This window comes from Blennius ocellaris (genome assembly GCF_963422515.1).
Source record: "Blennius ocellaris genome assembly, chromosome: 11".
NCBI classification, from domain to species: Eukaryota; Metazoa; Chordata; class Actinopteri; order Blenniiformes; family Blenniidae; genus Blennius; species Blennius ocellaris.
Window position 1 is genome coordinate 28,080,592 of NC_137660.1, and position 20,794 is coordinate 28,101,385.

At 44.4% G+C, this 20,794-nt stretch overlaps 5 protein-coding genes across 6 annotated transcripts; 1 reads left to right on the forward strand and 4 right to left on the reverse strand.

Moving 5' to 3' along the window:
* Nucleotides 1–207: 207 nt before the first annotated feature.
* On the reverse strand, nt 208–1,701 carry LOC308136154 (uncharacterized protein). The gene is made up of 2 exons (XM_080504385.1): nt 1,621–1,701; nt 208–1,360 (listed from the first exon to the last, which is right to left on the reverse strand). Exon 2 carries the CDS (start codon nt 1,347–1,349, stop codon nt 474–476), a length of 876 nt encoding a protein of 291 aa, XP_080360511.1. The 5' UTR covers nt 1,350–1,360; nt 1,621–1,701; the 3' UTR covers nt 208–473.
* A 1,545-nt stretch (nt 1,702–3,246) lies between these two features.
* On the reverse strand, nt 3,247–4,811 carry LOC308137052 (uncharacterized protein). Its single transcript, XM_080505615.1, has 2 exons — nt 4,690–4,811; nt 3,247–4,434 (listed from the first exon to the last, which is right to left on the reverse strand). The coding sequence occupies exon 2, from the start codon at nt 4,421–4,423 to the stop codon at nt 3,548–3,550; it is 876 nt and encodes a 291-aa protein (XP_080361741.1). The 5' UTR covers nt 4,424–4,434; nt 4,690–4,811; the 3' UTR covers nt 3,247–3,547.
* A 2,826-nt stretch (nt 4,812–7,637) lies between these two features.
* Nucleotides 7,638–9,160, reverse strand: LOC308136155 (uncharacterized protein). 2 transcript variants are annotated; one of them, XM_080504386.1, is made up of 2 exons: nt 9,104–9,160; nt 7,638–8,827 (listed from the first exon to the last, which is right to left on the reverse strand). In XM_080504386.1, the coding sequence occupies exon 2, from the start codon at nt 8,814–8,816 to the stop codon at nt 7,941–7,943; it is 876 nt and encodes a 291-aa protein (XP_080360512.1). In that variant the 5' UTR covers nt 8,817–8,827; nt 9,104–9,160; the 3' UTR covers nt 7,638–7,940. The 2 variants fall into 2 exon arrangements, with proteins under 2 accessions (XP_080360512.1, XP_080360513.1); XM_080504387.1 differs by having other exon boundaries at nt 7,638–8,824; nt 9,104–9,144.
* A 1,536-nt stretch (nt 9,161–10,696) lies between these two features.
* On the reverse strand, nt 10,697–12,253 carry LOC308136885 (uncharacterized protein). Its single transcript, XM_080505419.1, has 2 exons — nt 12,142–12,253; nt 10,697–11,881 (listed from the first exon to the last, which is right to left on the reverse strand). Exon 2 carries the CDS (start codon nt 11,868–11,870, stop codon nt 10,995–10,997), a length of 876 nt encoding a protein of 291 aa, XP_080361545.1. The 5' UTR covers nt 11,871–11,881; nt 12,142–12,253; the 3' UTR covers nt 10,697–10,994.
* A 2,579-nt stretch (nt 12,254–14,832) lies between these two features.
* LOC308136937 (uncharacterized protein) lies at nt 14,833–16,561 on the forward strand. The gene is made up of 2 exons (XM_080505490.1): nt 14,833–14,943; nt 15,382–16,561. Exon 2 carries the CDS (start codon nt 15,393–15,395, stop codon nt 16,266–16,268), a length of 876 nt encoding a protein of 291 aa, XP_080361616.1. The 5' UTR covers nt 14,833–14,943; nt 15,382–15,392; the 3' UTR covers nt 16,269–16,561.
* Nucleotides 16,562–20,794: the final 4,233 nt, after the last annotated feature.

Below are 20,794 nucleotides of genomic sequence, written 5' to 3' on the forward strand. Positions count from 1 at the left end.
AAAACAGAAGATGTTGGAGGAATCCTGTGTGTTCGGTGTCCCTCTGGTTGTTTGACCAGGAAGTTCTCCCGACAGGAAACAAACAAACAAACACATTTTGTTGGGGTGAGAAGATCCAGGAGGATTCTGGTTGACAACGTGAGGAAATTGTCAAAATAAAGATCTGTGGGGGGGGGGGGGGGGTAAAAAATGAGGCAGAGATATGAATTGGATGCAAAATGAGCCTTTTATTGAAGCAGAAAGTCACGAGAATAAAATAATCAGGAGTCAATTGATTTTGTTTTGAGCAGTTTGGTTGATGTCGTGATTTATGATCGAAAATAGTTTCACTCTGGTTTTAACAAAGTATTTCTATTCGATGCTATGCTATGCTATGCTATGCTATGCTATGCTAAGCTATTGGATCAGTTTCAGAGTTAAAACAGTCCAAAGTGACGAGACGTTCAGGCTCAGCTCCGTCACCACTGCAGCTTCTAGCGGTAGAAACTCAGGTAGAAGGTGAACTTTCCACAGGCGCTGCTGACTTGGGTCATCTTCAGGACGCGGGCCCCGACCTCTTTATACGGCCGGACAGCTCGGTCGGTGATCATCCCCAGGCCCTTGATGGGGTCGTTCCCATCCTTCCTGTACCACAGGAACACCTCGTCTCTTCCCGTACCCCTGTTGAGATCCATGTTGACCACCTCGAAGCCTTGCTGTTGGACGTTGTTGTACTCGCTACAATTGGTGGAGACCTGCAGATCCCTGATGGCCTTCTCCTCGTCAGTGGTGAGGAGGTACCAGATGTAGACCCGGTCTTGGGCCATAAACTTGTTGGTGTTGTCGTCCATGCGGGTGTAGCCCTTCTCAAAGAGGTCGACGTCGCTGATCCAGGTGGAGGTGGCGGTGATGTCACCGATGTACACCTGGGTCTCTCTCTGCACCCACAGGTAGATGTAGTTTCCTCCGGTGTCCTGGTTCAGGTCACAGGTCAGCCTCTCCCAGCCGAACCGAACCCTCTGGGATTCGTCGGTGGCGTTTGTGGAGACGTAGAGGTCTGTGATGGCAACATCCGCCTCCGTGGAACCCTTGTAGTACCAGAGGTAGACACTGGCTCCAACCGCTCCGGCGTTGAGGTCCTTGTCGATCTTGCGGTACCCTGCATCACAGAGACCCTTTGCCATGTCGTCAGTGTATGAAAACTGAATCCTGGTGATGCCCTCGCCACTGCTCTCATCTTTGTACCAGAGGTGGATTCTGTCTCCTGTGGTTCCTTTGTTCAGATTGACCTTGTCCTTTCTGAACCCCTGAGCACGGAGCTGACTCTCCTCCGTCGAATTCAGGGAAACGGCAATCTGAGTGATGGGCATTTTGGTTCCTGCTTCAGATCAAGAGAAAAGGTCAAGAGTGAACATCAGCTCATACCAAAATGTGTGAAGGAACATTGTGGAGACGATGAAACCAATAGATTAACGTCATATGTTCAACAATATATTCCAGCGGAGCAGGGTGCTCTACTGTGACTCGTTTCAGACAGGACTCTTTGTAAACACACGGCTCTGGAACGACTGATTTCTGGAGTCAAACATGTCGACTGTGTCTAAAACGGTTTGAACAATTTGAAAGGGGATGAACACTTACGTGAAGACAGACTTACGTTTGTTGGTCTGAAGTCAGATGGACGCTGCTGGACGCTGCTGGACGCTGCTGGACGCTGCTGGACGCTGCTGGATGCTGCTTGAAGCTGCTTGATGCTGCTGCTCTGTCACAGTCTTTATATAGGGAGCAAGGCGTGGCCGTCGATGTTGATTACCGCTTTGAAATCAGTATGAAGTTCCTGCGAAGCCTACAACACTGATAATCAGCAATCTCACTCTGCCACCCGTCTTAATCTCCTTTCTTCAGAATCCACCGTCAGTTGCTTTTCTCGCCAACTTTCATCAGATGGGTGTTTTTCCACGGGGTGGGGGACAGTTTTGATAAGAACTGAACCTTCAGCTGTTCTGGTCCACATCCAGGAGCTCCTGCATTTATTTCCTGCTTCAAATGTCTCAATGTTCGTTGGACTGAGACGAGTCCCGGCGCTCACGTCCTCAAACAATTCATGACTGTCTCAGGAAACGTCCACCACTTTAAAAGCTACAAATCAAACCACAATTCTTGGTGTAGTTTTTGACTCGGGCCTGAATTTTTAACCCCTTAAAAGCCTGGAGGAGCAGGTCGCCACCACCGGTAATTTTCAATGATTCTCTTTCATCTGGAGCCGAACCTTTGATGTCCAGTCAAGTCAAGTGAACTTATTTCCCTCTGCTGTTTTAACATGCATTTATTACCTTCGCCAACAAAAGTTGGGGAGGTTATTATATATATATTTTTTTTTTAAATCTGTATTTATTTATTTATTTATTGTTTTGTATGTGAGTCTGAATTTTCACCACTTTTCGCCAAAACTATTGACCCGAATTGCATAACATTTTCAGTTGCATTACATTTTGAGAGCGATTGGGTCAAAGGTCAAGGTCCAGGTCCAGGTCACGGCCGAAATGTTCTGTTTTCAGTTCCCTATTCGAACCCCCCCCCGACCTTTGACCCCCTCCCAACCGCTAATGATGGGGTAATGATGTCACCATGTCATGTGGCATATCAGAGGATAGGGAATTGAAAGCTGATCATTCCAGCCATGGTTTGACATAAAATGGGTTCAAACTGGCCGCGTTATGGCAAAATATATATGTTTAATTATTTATTTATTTATTTATTTCCATGGCAACTGAGCATGACGTGGAGAGTGGCACTTCCATGAACATGATGACATGGGAAGCGTCACGTTGCCATGACGACATGGGAAGCATCACAGTGTCATGACGACATGGGAAGCGTCATGTTGCCATGACGACTTAACATCCAAACATCAGATTATAGAGCATCTTCCTCCTCTCATGTCAGTCTTGTTTTCCATGTCAGTCTGAGTCTCCTGTTTTTTTTTTGTTTTTTTTTAAACTATTTATTCGTACTCGGTTCCGACCATAAGGTTGTTAAAGATAAAAGTGATGCAGACATGAAAAAACTGAAGATGTTGGAGGAATCCTGTGTGTTCGGTGTCCCTCTGGTTGTTTGACCAGGAAGTTCTCCCGACAGGAAACAAACAAACAAACACATTTTGTTGGGGTGAGAAGATCCAGGAGGATTCTGGTTGACAACGTGAGGAAATTGTCAAAATAAAGATCTGGGGGGGGGGGGGGGGTAAAAATGAGGCAAAGATATGAATTGGATGCAAAATGAGCCTTTTATTGAAGCAGAAAGTCACGAGAATAAAATAATGAGGAGTCAATTGATTGTGTTTTGAGCAGTTTGGTTGATGTCGTGATTTATGATCGAAAATAGTTTCACTCTGGTTTTAACAAAGTATTTCTATTCGATGCTATGCTATGCTATGCTATGCTATGCTATGCTATGCTATGCTATGCTATGCTATGCTATGCTATGCTAAGCTATTGGATCAGTTTCAGAGTTAAAACAGTCCAAAGTGACGAGACGTTCAGGCTCAGCTCCGTCACCACTGCAGCTTCTAGCGGTAGAAACTCAGGTAGAAGGTGAACTTTCCACAGGCGCTGCTGACTTGGGTCATCTTCAGGACGCGGGCCCCGACCTCTTTATACGGCCGGACAGCTCGGTCGGTGATCATCCCCAGGCCCTTGATGGGGTCGTTCCCATCCTTCCTGTACCACAGGAACACCTCATCTCTTCCCGTACCCCTGTTGAGATCCATGTTGACCACCTCGAAGCCTTGCTGTTGGACGTTGTTGTACTCGCTACAATTGGTGGAGACCTGCAGATCCCTGATGGCCTTCTCCTCGTCAGTGGTGAGGAGGTACCAGATGTAGACCCGGTCCTGGGCCATAAACTTGTTGGTGTTGTCGTCCATGCGGGTGTAGCCCTTCTCAAAGAGGTCGACGTCGCTGATCCAGGTGGAGGTGGCGGTGATGTCACCGATGTACACCTGGGTCTCTCTCTGCACCCACAGGTAGATGTAGTTTCCTCCGGTGTCCTGGTTCAGGTCACAGGTCAGCCTCTCCCAGCCGAACCGAACCCTCTGGGATTCGTCGGTGGCGTTTGTGGAGACGTAGAGGTCTGTGATGGCAACATCCGCCTCCGTGGAACCCTTGTAGTACCAGAGGTAGACACTGGCTCCAACCGCTCCGGCATTGAGGTCCTTGTCGATCTTGCGGTACCCTGCATCACAGAGACCCTTTGCCATGTCGTCAGTGTATGAAAACTGAATCCTGGTGATGCCCTCGCCACTGCTCTCATCTTTGTACCAGAGGTGGATTCTGTCTCCTGCGGTTCCTTTGTTCAGATTGACCTTGTCCTTTCTGAACCCCTGAGCACGGAGCTGACTCTCCTCCGTCGAATTCAGGGAAACGGCAATCTGAGTGATGGGCATTATGGTTCCTGCTTCAGATCAAGAGAAAAGGTCATGAGTGAACATCAGCTCATACCAAAATGTAAGGAACATTGTGGAGACGATGAAACCAATAGATTAACGTCATATGTTCAACAATATATTCCAGCGGAGCAGGGTGCTCTACTGTGACTCGTTTCAGACAGGACTCTTTGTAAACACACGGCTGTGGAACGACTGATTTCTGGAGTCAAACATGTCGACTGTCTAAAACGGTTTGAACAATTTGAAAGGGGATGAACACTTACGTGAAGACAGACTTACGTTTGTTGGTCTGAAGTCAGATGGACGCTGCTGGACGCTGCTGGACGCTGCTGGACGCTGCTGGACGCTGCTGGACGCTGCTTGAAGCTGCTGGACGCTGCTGGACGCTGCTTGAAGCTGCTTGATGCTGCTGCTCTGTCACAGTCTTTATATAGGGAGCAAGGCGTGGCCGTCGATGTTGATTACCGCTTTGAAATCAGTATGAAGTTCCTGCGAAGCCTCCAACACTGATAATCAGCAATCTCACTCTGCCACCTGTCTTAATCTCCTTTCTTCAGAATCCACCGTCAGTTGCTTTTCTCGCCAACTTTCATCAGACGGGTGTTTTTCCACGGGGTGGGGGGCAGTTTTGATAAGAACTGAACCTTCAGCTGTTCTGGTCCACATCCAGGAGCTCCTGCATTTATTTCCTGCTTCAAATGTCTCAATGTTCGTTGGACTGAGACGAGTCCCGGCGCTCACGTCCTCAAACAATTCATGACTGTCTCCGGAAACGTCCACCACTTTGAAAGCTACAAATCAAACCACAATTCTTGGTGTAGTTATTGACTCGGGCCTGAATTTTTAACCCCTTAAAAGCCTGGAGGAGCAGGTCGCCACCACCGGTAATTTTCAATGATTCTCTTTCATCTGGAGCCGAACCTTTGATGTCCAGTCAAGTCAAGTGAACTTATTTCCCTCTGCTGTTTTAACATGCATTTATTACCTTCGCCAACAAAAGTTGGGGAGGTTATTATTAGGGATGCTCGATATTGGCTTTTCTACCGATATCCGATATTCCGATATTGTCCAACTGTTAATTTCCGATACCGATATCACCGATACCGATATATGCTGGTTTTTTACATCAAAACTGTTAGGTAACAACAACATAAAATATCTCCTACTGTGGAATTAACACATTATGCCTAATTTTATTGTGATGCCCCACTGGATGCATATGTGAATCAAACATGGCTTTCCAAATGTACACACTGAGAAAAATAAGAGAACAACAACTTAAATTATGGAAAAAAGTGCCATATTTATTTAGTGTTAGAGAGAAACCTCAACAACAAACTCAACAACACCACAGACAATATAAAAAAAAGGAAGAGGCATATCTGCAGTCCATTAGTTGTAAACAGTCAATGAATGAATAACTGGACATAACTTGTCAAATAATAGGCTCAAACTGGGCTCAATCTCTTTTAAGAGTAACAAAATAGTGCAAATATAAACAAGAAAGGCACAGAAATGCTCACAAAATTAAAACAGCCCTCCTTTAAAGTGCAACAAAAACAAAGACTGAAGTTGACTCGTCCATATAACTGGTCTATTTCTTTCCCCATGTCCTCATGTGTAAGAGGGAGATTGTTCTGTATGAATACAAGCATCTCAGCATCTCAGCAATGTATGAGATTTCTCTTCTCATCAATGATGTGGGCACCAGTGCTGAACAGTGGTTCACTGTCAACACTGGTGCAGGGTGCAGTCAGGTACTGGTACCAGTGCTGAACAGCCGTTCACTGTCAACACTGGTGCAGGGTGCAGTCAGGTACTGGTACCAGTGCTGAACAGCCGTTCACTGTCAACACTGGTGCAGGGTGCAGTCAGGTACTGGTACCAGTGCTGAACACTGGTTCACTGTCAACACTGGTGCAGGGTGCAGTCAGGTACTGGTACCAGTGCTGAACAGTGGTTCACTGTCAACACTGGTGCAGGGTGCAGTCAGGTACTGGCCCAGCAGGGAAGAGGGCCTGGTTGAGTCTCCAGTCCTCCACGGACATTTCATTCACGGGGCTTCTCCTTCTTAGCCACGAGTCCAGCGTGTTGTTAAACGTCATCAAGCGCGCGCCCGTAAACATCACATGCTGCGTTCATGCAGACTCGGAAATTCCAATATCGGTTGTAAAAATCCGATACCGATATTTCCAAATGTTACATTTTTAAGTCAATATCGGCCGATAATATCGGCCCGCCGATATTATCGGACATCCCTAGTTATTATATATATATATATTTTTTTTAATCTGTATTTATTTATTTATTTATTTATTTATTTATTGTTTTGTATGTGAGTCTGAATTTTCACCACTTTTCGCCAAAACTATTGACCCGAATTGCATAACATTTTCAGTTGCATTACATTTTGAGAGCGATTGGGTCAAAGGTCCAGGTCCAGGTCCAGGTCACGGCCGAAATGTTCTGTTTTCAGTTCCCTATTCGAACCCCCCCCACGACCTTTGACCCCCTCCCAACCGCTAATGACGGGGTAATGATGTCACCATGTCATGTGGCATATCAGAGTATAGGGAATTGAAAGCTGATCATTCCAGCCATGGTTTGACATAAAATGGGTTCAAACTGGCCGCGTTATGGCAAAATATATATGTTTCATTATTTATTTATTTATTTATTTCCATGGCAACTGAGCATGACGTGGAGAGTGGCACTTCCATGAACATGATGACATGGGAAGCGTCACGTTGCCATGACGACATGTGAAGCGTCACAGTGTCATGACGACATGGGAAGCGTCATGTTGCCATGACAACATGGGAAGCGTCACATTGTCATGACGACTTAACATCCAAACATCAGATTATAGAGCATCTTCCTCCTCTCATGTCAGTCTTGTTTTCCATGTCAGTCTGAGTCTCCTGGTTTTTTTTTTTTTTTTTTTACTATTTATTCGTACTCGGTTCCGACTATGAGGTTGTTAAAGATAAAAGTGATGCAGACATGAAAAAACAGAAGATGTTGGAGGAATCCTGTGTGTTCGGTGTCCCTCTGGTTGTTTGACCAGGAACTTCTCCCGACAGGAAACAAACAAACAAACACATTTTGTTGGGGTGAGAAGATCCAGGAGGATTCTGGTTGACAACGTGAGGAAATTGTCAAAATAAAGATCTGGGGGGGGGGGGGGTAAAAAATGAGGCAAAGATATGAATTGGATGCAAAATGAGCCTTTTATTGAAGCAGAAAGTCACGAGAATGAAATAATCAGGAGTCAATTGATTTTGTTTTGAGCAGTTTGGTTGATGTCGTGATTTATGATCGAAAAGAGTTTCACTCTGGTTTTAACAAAGTATTTCTATTCGATGCTATGCTATGCTATGCTATGCTATGCTATGCTATGCTATGCTAAGCTATTGGATCAGTTTCAGAGTTAAAACAGTCCAAAGTGACGAGACGTTCAGACGTCTTGCGTTCTTCTCAGAGAGCAGGCTCAGCTCCGTCACCACTGCAGCTTCTAGCGGTAGAAACTCAGGTAGAAGGTGAACTTTCCACAGGCGCTGCTGACTTGGGTCATCTTCAGGACGCGGGCCCCGACCTCTTTATACGGCCGGACAGCTCGGTCGGTGATCATCCCCAGGCCCTTGATGGGGTCGTTCCCATCCTTCCTGTACCACAGGAACACCTCGTTTCTTCCCGTACCCCTGTTGAGATCCATGTTGACCACCTCGAAGCCTTGCTGTTGGATGTTGTTGTACTCGCTACAATTGGTGGAGACCTGCAGATCCCTGATGGCCTTCTCCTCGTCAGTGGTGAGGAGGTACCAGATGTAGACCCGGTCCTGGGCCATAAACTTGTTGGTGTTGTCGTCCATGCGGGTGTAGCCCTTCTCAAAGAGGTCGACGTCGCTGATCCAGGTGGAGGTGGCGGTGATGTCACCGATGTACACCTGGGTCTCTCTCTGCACCCACAGGTAGATGTAGTTTCCTCCGGTGTCCTGGTTCAGGTCACAGGTCAGCCTCTCCCAGCCGAACCGAACCCTCTGGGATTCGTCGGTGGCGTTTGTGGAGACGTAGAGGTCTGTGATGGCAACATCCGCCTCCGTGGAACCCTTGTAGTACCAGAGGTAGACACTGGCTCCAACCGCTCCGGCGTTGAGGTCCTTGTCGATCTTGCGGTACCCTGCATCACAGAGACCCTTTGCCATGTCGTCAGTGTATGAAAACTGAATCCTGGTGATGCCCTCGCCACTGCTCTCATCTTTGTACCAGAGGTGGATTCTGTCTCCTGTGGTTCCTTTGTTCAGATTGACCTTGTCCTTTCTGAACCCCTGAGCACGGAGCTGACTCTCCTCCGTCGAATTCAGGGAAACGGCAATCTGAGTGATGGGCATTTTGGTTCCTGCTTCAGATCAAGAGAAAAGGTCAAGAGTGAACATCAGCTCATACCAAAATGTGTGAAGGAACATTGTGGAGACGATGAAACCAATAGATTAACGTCATATGTTCAACAATATATTCCAGCGGAGCAGGGTGCTCTACTGTGACTCGTTTCAGACAGGACTCTTTGTAAACACACGGCTCTGGAACGACTGATTTCTGGAGTCAAACATGTCGACTGTGTCTAAAACGGTTTGAACAATTTGAAAGGGGATGAACACTTACGTGAAGACAGACTTACGTTTGTTGGTCTGAAGTCAGATGGACGCTGCTGGACGCTGCTTGAAGCTGCTTGATGCTGCTGCTCTGTCACAGTCTTTATATAGGGAGCAAGGCGTGGCCGTCGATGTTGATTACCGCTTTGAAATCAGTATGAAGTTCCTGCGAAGCCTCCAACACTGATAATCAGCAATCTCACTCTGCCACCCGTCTTAATCTCCTTTCTTCAGAATCCACCGTCAGTTGCTTTTCTCGCCAACTTTCATCAGACGGGTGTTTTTCCATGGGGTGGGGGACAGTTTTGATGAGAACTGAACCTTCAGCTGTTCTGGTCCACATCCAGGAGCTCCTGCATTTATTTCCTGCTTCAAATGTCTCAATGTTCGTTGGACTGAGACGAGTCCCGGCGCTCACGTCCTCAAACAATTCATGACTGTCTCAGGAAACGTCCACCACTTTAAAAGCTACAAATCAAACCACAATTCTTGGTGTAATTATTGACTCGGACCTGAATTTTTAACCCCTTGAAAGCCTGGAGGAGCAGGTTGCCACCACCGGTAATTTTCAATGATTCTCTTTCATCTGGAGCCGAACCTTTGATGTCCAGTCAAGTCAAGTGACCTTATTTCCCTCTGCTGTTTTAACATGCATTTATTACCTTCGCCAACAAAAGTTGGGGAGGTTATTATATATATATGTATTTTTTTTTTTTAATCTGTATTTATTTATTTATTTATTGCTTTGTATGTGAGTCTGAATTTTCACCACTTTTCGCCAAAACTATTGACCCGAATTGCATAACATTTTCAGTTGCATTACATTTTGAGAGAGATTGGGTCAAAGGTCAAGGTCCAGGTCCAGGTCACGGCCCAAATGTTCTGTTTTCAGTTCCCTATTCGAACCCCCCCCCCCCCCCCCCACGACCTTTGACCCCCTCCCAACCGCTAATGATGGGGTAATGATGTCACCATGTCATGTGGCATATCAGAGGATAGGGAATTGAAAGCTGATCATTCCAGCCATGGTTTGACATAAAATGGGTTCAAACTGGCCGCGTTATGGCAAAATATATATGTTTAATTATTTATTTATTTATTTATTTCCATGGCAACTGAGCATGACGTGGAGAGTGGCACTTCCATGAACATGATGACATGGGAAGCGTCACGTTGCCATGACGACATGGGAAGCGTCACAGTGTCATGACGACATGGGAAGCGTCATGTTGCCATGACGACTTAACATCCAAACATCAGATTATAGAGCATCTTCCTCCTCTCATGTCAGTCTTGTTTTCCATGTCAGTCTGAGTCTCCTGGTTTTTTTTTTTTTTTTTTAAACTATTTATTCGTACTCGGTTCCGACCATGAGGTTGTTAAAGATAAAAGTGATGCAGACATGAAAAAACAGAAGATGTTGGAGGAATCCTGTGTGTTCGGTGTCCCTCTGGTTGTTTGACCAGGAACTTCTCCCGACAGGAAACAAACAAACAAACACATTTTGTTGGGGTGAGAAGATCCAGGAGGATTCTGGTTGACAACGTGAGGAAATTGTCAAAATAAAGATCTGGGGGGGGGGGGGCGGTGGGGGGTAAAAAATGAGGCAAAGATATGAATTGGATGCAAAATGAGCCTTTTATTGAAGCAGAAAGTCACGAGAATGAAATAATCAGGAGTCAATTGATTTTGTTTTGAGCAGTTTGGTTGATGTCGTGATTTATGATCGAAAAGAGTTTCACTCTGGTTTTAACAAAGTATTTCTATTCGATGCTATGCTATGCTATGCTATGCTATGCTATGCTATGCTAAGCTATTGGATCAGTTTCAGAGTTAAAACAGTCCAAAGTGACGAGACGTTCAGACGTCTTGCGTTCTTCTCAGAGAGCAGGCTCAGCTCCGTCACCACTGCAGCTTCTAGCGGTAGAAACTCAGGTAGAAGGTGAACTTTCCACAGGCGCTGCTGACTTGGGTCATCTTCAGGACGCGGGCCCCGACCTCTTTATACGGCCGGACAGCTCGGTCGGTGATCATCCCCAGGCCCTTGATGGGGTCGTTCCCATCCTTCCTGTACCACAGGAACACCTCGTCTCTTCCCGTACCCCTGTTGAGATCCATGTTGACCACCTCGAAGCCTTGCTCTTGGATGTTGTTGTACTCGCTACAATTGGTGGAGACCTGCAGATCCCTGATGGCCTTCTCCTCGTCAGTGGTGAGGAGGTACCAGATGTAGACCCGGTCCTGGGCCATAAACTTGTTGGTGTTGTCGTCCATGCGGGTGTAGCCCTTCTCAAAGAGGTCGACGTCGCTGATCCAGGTGGAGGTGGCGATGATGTCACCGATGTACACCTGGGTCTCTCTCTGCACCCACAGGTAGATGTAGTTTCCTCCGGTGTCCTGGTTCAGGTCACAGGTCAGCCTCTCCCAGCCGAACCGAACCCTCTGGGATTCGTCGGTGGCGTTTGTGGAGACGTAGAGGTCTGTGATGGCAACATCCGCCTCCGTGGAACCCTTGTAGTACCAGAGGTAGACACTGGCTCCAACCGCTCCGGCGTTGAGGTCCTTGTCGATCTTGCGGTACCCTGCATCACAGAGACCCTTTTCCATGTCGTCAGTGTATGAAAACTGAATCCTGGTGATGCCCTCGCCACTGCTCTCATCTTTGTACCAGAGGTGGATTCTGTCTCCTGCGGTTCCTTTGTTCAGATTGACCTTGTCCTTTCTGAACCCCTGAGCACGGAGCTGACTCTCCTCCGTCGAATTCAGGGAAACGGCAATCTGAGTGATGGGCATTTTGGTTCCTGCTTCAGATCAAGAGAAAAGGTCAAGAGTGAACATCAGCTCATACCAAAATGTGTGAAGGAACATTGTGGAGACGATGAAACCAATAGATTAACGTCATATGTTCAACAATATATTCCAGCGGAGCAGGGTGCTCTACTGTGACTCGTTTCAGACAGGACTCTTTGTAAACACACGGCTGTGGAACGACTGATTTCTGGAGTCAAACATGTCGACTGTGTCTAAAACGGTTTGAACAATTTGAAAGGGGATGAACACTTACGTGAAGACAGACTTACGTTTGTTGGCCTGAAGTCAGATGGACGCTGCTGGACGCTGCTGGACGCTGCTGGACGCTGCTTGATGCTGCTTGATGCTGCTTGAAGCTGCTTGATGCTGCTGCCCTGTCACAGTCTTTATATAGGGAGCAAGGCGTGGCCGTCGATGTTGATTACCGCTTTGAAATCAGTATGAAATTCCTGCGAAGCCTCCAACACTGATAATCAGCAATCTCACTCTGCCACCCGTCTTAATCTCCTTTCTTCAGAATCCACCGTCAGTTGCTTTTCTCGCCAACTTTCATCAGATGGGTGTTTTTCCATGGGGGGGGGGGGGGCAGTTTTGATAAGAACTGAACCTTCAGCTGTTCTGGTCCACATCCAGGAGCTCCTGCATTTATTTCCTGCTTCAAATGTCTCAATGTTCGTTGGACTGAGACGAGTCCCGGCGCTCACGTCCTCAAACAATTCATGACTGTCTCAGGAAACGTCCACCACTTTGAAAGCTACAAATCAAACCACAATTCTTGGTGTAATTATCGACTCGGGCCTGAATTTTTAACCCCTTAAAAGCTGTAGATACGCCTACCAAATGACAGAATTTTCATTTTTTTGTTTTTTTCACAATTATAAGAAAACGCCAAATTTTGAACAAAACCAAAAAAATCATCCAGGAAGTCGCTGGAATAACATCTGAACCACTTATTTCAATGTTTTGCAGGACATTTTCAAAGGAACTGACTAAATTGTACTTTTAAATCACCTTTAAAGAAGAAATTCTGAAATATTTGCAGCAACAGCAGAAATTAAAGAACATTTTTATATTGATCTGAGAAAAAAAATGAAAAAAAGGAGGCGCTACTGTTAGTTTTTGTAATGAAACAACACACACGAGGACAATATGACATAAACATCAACAACAGGAAAACACAGGACATTTGAGTGGACAGGCGGCCAAGTTGGACTGTTACCACGGTGACAGTCAAAATAAAACAAGTCCAGGAGAAAACGAACACTGTTGTGTTGTCCTGATATAGCAGGGTTTGTTTTTGTTTTGTTTTTTCCCCATTTGGAAAAGTTACTTGCATGCACTTTGTAAAATACAAAAAATTAAAAAGGTGATTGAGGATTTATTCTAGCCTCATTTACTTTGCAATATTTGATCATATTTACAGTTTTTTTCTTAATAACTAAATAAACGAAATCCAAATTCTTGGTACCCACATGCCCCTATGTACAGGTTTTAGTCCCATTTATTCAAAAATGCTTTTTTTGTTGCTGCTTTTGAGCTATTTTCCTAAACATCCTACAAAATCCAGGTTCTACTCACTTTTCTTTTCTTTTTTTTCCAAGAAATCTCCTATTTTCTATCATTTGCATTATTTTAGTTCTCTTTGTCTTTGTCTTCAAAGTGAGATATTGTGAAAAGCAGGTATTTTTAAAATTCAAACTGCATTTTTTGCTACTTAAACTTGAGAATATTTGCAGTTTTTCTCTAATTCTAGTTTTACACTATTTCCGTCGTGCAGGCAGTTCCCCCTGCAGCCCTTATCTTGAAGTGACCCATCTAAAAGTCTAAAATGTGAGTTCACGTGAGGTTTCGAGACACAAAGCTGAACTTACAAATTGCGTGGGTTTGACAAATATTGGCTTTTGCGGGTAAAAAACTACACCCAGAAATTCACTCGGGTCCTTTCTGTCCACACCTTTAAACAAATAAAAATAAAAATAATAATTCTGAAACGTCCTTCAGAGTATTTTAGTGCATTATTTTAGTTCATTTTGTCTTTGTCTTCATCCACACAGTGAGATATCGTGAAACGCAGTACATAAATGCAAAAAAAAGTTTTGATTTTTCATGACAGAAAGAGTGTGAGGTGATAAAACAGGAGTAATGAGAGAAACTTGTGCATGATGAACTTTGAAGTCCAAAATACTCTCAAATAATTCAGGATTATATTCAGTATAAGCTTAAAAATACATTTTCAACCACTTATTTGATTTTTAAATACTCTGAAGGACGTTTCAGAATTATTATTTGTATTTTTATTTGTTTAAAGGTGTGGACAGAAAGGAGCCGAGTGAATTTCTGGGTGTAGTTTTTTTACCCGCAAAAGCCAATATTTGTCAAACCCACGTTTGTGAGTTCAGCTTTGTGTTTCGAAACCTGATGTGAACTCACATTTGAGACTTTAGATGGGTCACTTCAAGATAAGACTTGAAGGGGTAAAGGGGTTAAAATTCAGACCCGAGTCAATAACTACACCAAGAATTGTGGTTGATTTGTAGCTTTCAAAGTGGTGGACGTTTCCTGAGACAGTCATGAATTGTTTGAGGACGTGAGCGCTGGGACTCGTCTCAGTCCAACGAACATTGAGACATTTGAAGCAGGAAATAAATGCAGGAGCTCCTGGATGTGGACCAGAACAGCTGAAGGTTCAGTTCTTATCAAAACTGTCCCCCACCCCATGGAAAAACACCCATCTGATGAAAGTTAGCGAGAAAAGCAACTGACGGTGGATTCTGAAGAAAGGAGATTAAGACGGGTGGTAGAGTGAGATTGCTGATTATCAGTGTTGGAGGCTTCGCAGGAACTTCATACTGATTTCAAAGCGGTAATCAACATCGACGGCCACGCCTTGCTCCCTATATAAAGACTGTGACAGAGCAGCAGCATCAAGCAGCTTCAAGCAGCTTCAAGCAGCGTCCAGCAGCGTCCAGCAGCGTCCAGCAGCATCCAGCAGCATCCAGCAGCGTCCAGCAGCGTCCATCTGACTTCAGACCAACAAACGTAAGTCTGTCTTCACGTAAGTGTTCACCCGCTTACTTTTGCCAATCGATTCACGTTAAAGATTCTAAAACCGACAATCATTCTAATACAAACGCGGCAAATATTCATCGTCCTTCTTTCGTCTCTGCAACATGGAGACGATAAGACGGGTCTTCATCTGCAGTCAGACTAAGTCGTTCCGGGGTTCCTTTTCAACCGTTTCCATTGGATTTTCAAATTGTTCAATCCGTTTTAGACACAGTCGACATGTTTGACTCCAGAAATCAGTCGTTCCACAGCCGTGTGTTTACAAAGAGTCCTGCTTGAAACGAGTCACAGTAGAGCACCCTGCTCCGCTGGAATATATTGTTGAACATATGACGTTAATCTATTGGTTTCATCGTCTCCACAATGTTCCTTCACACATTTTGGTATGAGCTGATGTTCACTCTTGACCTTTTCTCTTGATCTGAAGCAGGAACCAAAATGCCCATCACTCAGATTGCCGTTTCCCTGAATTCGACGGAGGAGAGTCAGCTCCGTGCTCAGGGGTTCAGAAAGGACAAGGTCAATCTGAACAAAGGAACCGGAGGAGACAGAATCCACCTCTGGTACAAAGATGAGAGCAGTGGCGAGGGCATCACCAGGATTCAGTTTTCATACACTGACAACATGGAAAAGGGTCTCTGTGATGCAGGGTACCGCAAGATCGACAAGGACCTCAACGCCGGAGCAGGAGGAGCCAGTGTCTACCTGTGGTACTACAGGGGTTCCACGGAGGCGGATGTTGCCATCACAGACCTCTACGTCTCCACAAACCCCACCGACGAATCCCAGAGGGTTCGGTTCGGCTGGGAGAGGCTGACCTGTGACCTGAACCAGAACACCGGAGGAAACTACATCTACCTGTGGGTGCAGAGAGAGACCCAGGTGTACATCGGTGACATCATCGCCACCTCCACCTGGATCAGCGACGTCGACCTCTTTGAGCAGGGTTACACCCGCATGGACGACAACACCAACAAGTTTATGGCCCAGGACCGGGTCTACATCTGGTACCTCCTCACCACTGACGCGGAGAAGGCCATCAGGGATCTGCAGGTCTCCACCAATTGTAGCGAGTACAACAACGTCCAACAGCAAGGCTTCGAGGTGGTCAACATGGATCTGAACAGGGGTACGGGAAGAGACGAGGTGTTCCTGTGGTACAGGAAGGATGGGAACAACCCCATCAAGGGCCTGGGGATGATCACCGACCAAGCTGTCCGGCCGTACAAAGAGGTCGGGGCCCGCGTCCTGAAGATGACCCAAGTCAGCAACGCCTGTGCAAAGTTCACCTTCTACCTGAGTTTCTACCGCTAGAAGCTGCAGTGGTGACGGAGCTGAGCCTGCTCTCTGAGAAGAACGCAAGACGTCTGAACGTCTCGTCACTTTGGACTGTTTTAACTCTGAAACTGATCCAATAGCTTAGCATAGCATAGCATAGCATAGCATAGCATAGCATCGAATAGAAATACTTTGTTAAAACCAGAGTGAAACTCTTTTCGATCATAAATCACGACATCAACCAAACTGCTCAAAACAAAATCAATTGACTCCTGATTGTTTTATTCTCGCGGCTTTCTGCTTCAATAAAAGGCTCATTTTGCATCCAATTCATATCTTTGCCTCATTTTTTACCCCCCCCCCCCCCCCCCCCCCCCCCAGATCTTTATTTTGTCAATTTCCTCACGTTGTCAACCAGAATCCTCCTGGATCTTCTCACCCCAACAAAATGTGTTTGTTTGTTTTTTTTCCTGTCGGGAGAACTTCCTGGTCAAACAACCAGAGGGACACCGAACACACAGGATTCCTCCAACATCTTCAGTTTTTTCATGTCTGGATCACTTTTATCTTTAACAACCTCATGGTCGTCAAATTCAAAAAAACCTCAGCAGGCGAAGTGCTGCCGCGCTGCCAGACGGGGTGTAGTTAGCATGCCAGGCCACTAGTTGGTGCCGTAGGTTGGTTCTGCAGTGAAACCAGACACACACACGCACATGCAGAAAACAAAAAAACGCTATAAACGTTTTCCAATTGTCACGTGAAAACATCGCGGTACAAACGGGGCTATTTTATTCTATTCTATTCTATTTGATTCGGTTCTATAACCTGTTGCACCATTTTGGTCATTCCAGGTAAGTTTCTAATCATTTTGATGAAAATGTGTGGTGAGAAAAGATAATTTCAGGAGTTTATTTATTTAATAAATATTGCTCAGTGATCTGTGCAACACCTCAAACGACATCAGACTATTTGTAATATTGGTGTCGGTAAAAGATTCGCCGTTCACTTTGTTTTTCCGTGGCGTCGCTCTGTCAAAACCTGAATAAGTACATTTCAACACACCATTTCTTCATATTCATTCAATTGACATTAATGTTCGAAAAAGCCAATGACAATGTTATTTTTTATTTCTTTGCGTTTTCAACAAATAAAAATAAATAGAACGTTTTTCCGTCCGTGTGATTGTGTAACGTCACACAACACAGATGAGAAACACACACCTGTCACGTTGATGAAAGGTCCTGGAAGGACCTCGTCGAGGAAATCAGTTTCAAGTGACAAAAATGTTGTTCGTTTTTCGAGATCCACAAATTTGGACTCGTTCGCGGAAACGTGCGAACGACACGCCGTCCACCAGAAAAAGTCAACATCGGATCGAACGTGTTCTCTTTGGTTCCTATTAAGATTTTCTCTGATAAGCTTCCAGGACACCGGTGTTTCCGCGACATCTCGTCAGGTGTTCCGTGGGAAATTATCCAATTTCACATTCTTTTCTAAAAAAAACATTTGCTCTCACAGTGTGTTGCAGAGTAATCATGTATAAATACTCTTGGCCACTAGAGGGCAGCACAGAACTTTGCCGGTGAAATCGAAACTGACAGACGTCAGTGTGGTTCATCTCCACCTCCTGCTACCACCTTGTATCAAAATACTGTGTCAGTGACAGTGATGGAGAAGTTTTTGAAAAGGGAGGATTGGAACTCCGAACTAGACATGAGAAGAAATTAGGAATTTCTTTTTCTTTTTTTCAGTATTTACTTGATTCCTGTTGATAAAACTCTGATGAGAAAGACTTTATATCGTTAATAGAGGCTACAGAGTTTCACATTTTAACATTTTCGGGTGGTGGTTGGTGTGGCTCCAGATTTTTCCCAAGAAAAGTGTGTCTTGGCTCAAAAAAGGTTGAAAAACACTGATCTAGACTTCATTGACAAGTAATACTGAGCTCCACCACACGGTGGCAGTGCTGCGCTCAGACGCACCTGCACTGTCAGGTGAGGAAACCTTCAGCAGAATATGATGTGGAACAGGGGTGAAACTAATCACCGGCGTCTAGTGTGTGTGTGTGTGTGTGTGTGTGTGTGTGTGTGTGTGTGTGTGTGTGTGTGTGTGTGTGTGTGTGTGTGTGTGTGTGTGAGGGAGACCATTTATAGGCCTGCTGTCGGTACGAGAGGACAGATTAACACCTCCTGCGCCACAGTTTAACCTTATTGGGTAAACCAGGACTGTCTGTGTGTTATTGTGAAGACCCTCCACACACACACACACACACACACACACACACACACACACACACACACACACACACACACACACACACACACACACACACACACACACACACACACACACGATTCTGTTATTAGCGTCATTAGAGACAGATTTTATTTTTCCCACCATTCCGCTAAATTATTGAGATTACTGGATCACATACTTGGATACGTCTGAGCTCTGTGTGTGTGTGTGTGTGGGTGTGTGTGTGTGTGTGTGTGTGTGTGTGTGTGTGTGTGTGTGTGTGTGTGTGTGTGTGTGTGTGGGCCTGAATTTTAACCCCTTAAGCCCCCTCCTTATCTTGAAGTGACCCATCCAAAAGTCTAAAATGTGAGTTCACATCAGGTTTCGAAACACAAAGCTGAACTCACAAACGTGGTTTGGACAAATATTGGCTTTTGCGGGTAAAAGAACTACACCCAGAAATTCACTCGGCTCCTTTCTGTCCACACCTTTAAACAAATAAAAATACAAATAATAATTCTGAAACGTCCGTCAGAGTATTTAAAAATCAAATAAGTGGTTGAAAATGTATTTTTAAGCTTATACTGAATATAATCCTGAATTATTTGAGAGTATTTTGGACTTCAAAGTTCATCATGCACAAGTTTCTCTCATTACTCCTGTTTTATCACCTCACACTCTTTCTGTCATGAAAAATAAAAACTTTTTTTTGCATTTATGTACTGCGTTTCACGATATCTCACTGTGTGGATGAAGACAAAGACAAAATGAACTAAAATAATGCACTAAAATACTCTGAAGGACATTTCAGAATTATTATTTGTATTTTTATTTGTTTAAAGGTGTGGACAGAAAGGAGCCGAGTGAATTTCTGGGTGTAGTTTTTTACCCGCAAAAGCCAATATTTGTCAAACCCACACAATTTGTAAGTTCAGCTTTGTGTCTCGAAACCTCACGTGAACTCACATTTTAGACTTTTAGATGGGTCACTTCAAGATAAGGGCTGCAGGGGGAACTGCCTGCACGACGGAAATACTGTAAAACTAGAATTAGAGAAAAACTGCAAATATTCTCAAGTTTAAGTAGCAAAAATGCAGTTTGAATTTTAAAAATACCTGCTTTTCACAATATCTCACTTTGAAGACAAAGACAAAGAGAACTAAAATAATGCAAATGATAGAAAATAGGAGATTTCTTGGAAAAAAAAGAAAAGAAAAGTGAGTAGAACCTGGATTTTGTAGGATGTTTAGGAAAATAGCTCAAAAGCAGCAACAAAAAAAGCATTTTTGAATAAATGGGACTAAAACCTGTACATGGGGGCATGTGGGTACCAAGAATTTGGATTTCGTTTATTTAGTTATTAAGAAAAAAACTGTAAATATGATCAAATATTGCAAAGTAAATGAGGCTAGAATAAATCCTCAATCACCTTTTTTAATTTTTTTTATTTTACAAAGTGCATGCAAGTAACTTTTCCAAATGGGGAAAAAACAAAACAAAAACAAAACCCTGCTATATCAGGACAACACAACAGTGTTCGTTTTCTCCTGGACTTGTTTTATTTTGACAGTCACCGTGGTAACAGTCCAACTTGGCCGCCTGTCCACTCAAATGTCCTGTGTTTTCCTGTTTTTCATGTTTATGTCATATTGTCCTCGTGTGTGTTGTTTCATTACAAAAACTAACAGCAGCGCCTCCTTTTTTTCATTTTTTTTCTCAGATCAATATAAAAATGTTCTTTAATTTCTGCTGTTGCTGCAAATATTTCTGAATTTCTTCTTTAAAGGTGATTTAAAAGTACAATTTAGTCAGTTCCTTTGAAAATGTCCTGCAAAACATTGAAATAAGTGGTTCAGATGTTATTCCAGCGACTTCCTGGATGATTTTTTTGGTTTTGTTCAAAATTTGGCGTTTTCTTATAATTGTGAAAAAAACAAAAAAATGAAAATTCTGTCATTTGGTAGGCGTGTCTACAGCTTTTAAGGGGTTAAAAATTCAGGCCCGAGTCGATAATTACACCAAGAATTGTGGTTTGATTTGTAGCTTTCAAAGTGGTGGACGTTTCCTGAGACAGTCATGAATTGTTTGAGGACGTGAGCGCCGGGACTCGTCTCAGTCCAACGAACATTGAGACATTTGAAGCAGGAAATAAATGCAGGAGCTCCTGGATGTGGACCAGAACAGCTGAAGGTTCAGTTCTTATCAAAACTGCCCCCCCCCCCCGTGGAAAAACACCCATCTGATGAAAGTTGGCGAGAAAAGCAACTGACGGTGGATTCTGAAGAAAGGAGATTAAGACGGGTGGCAGAGTGAGATTGCTGATTATC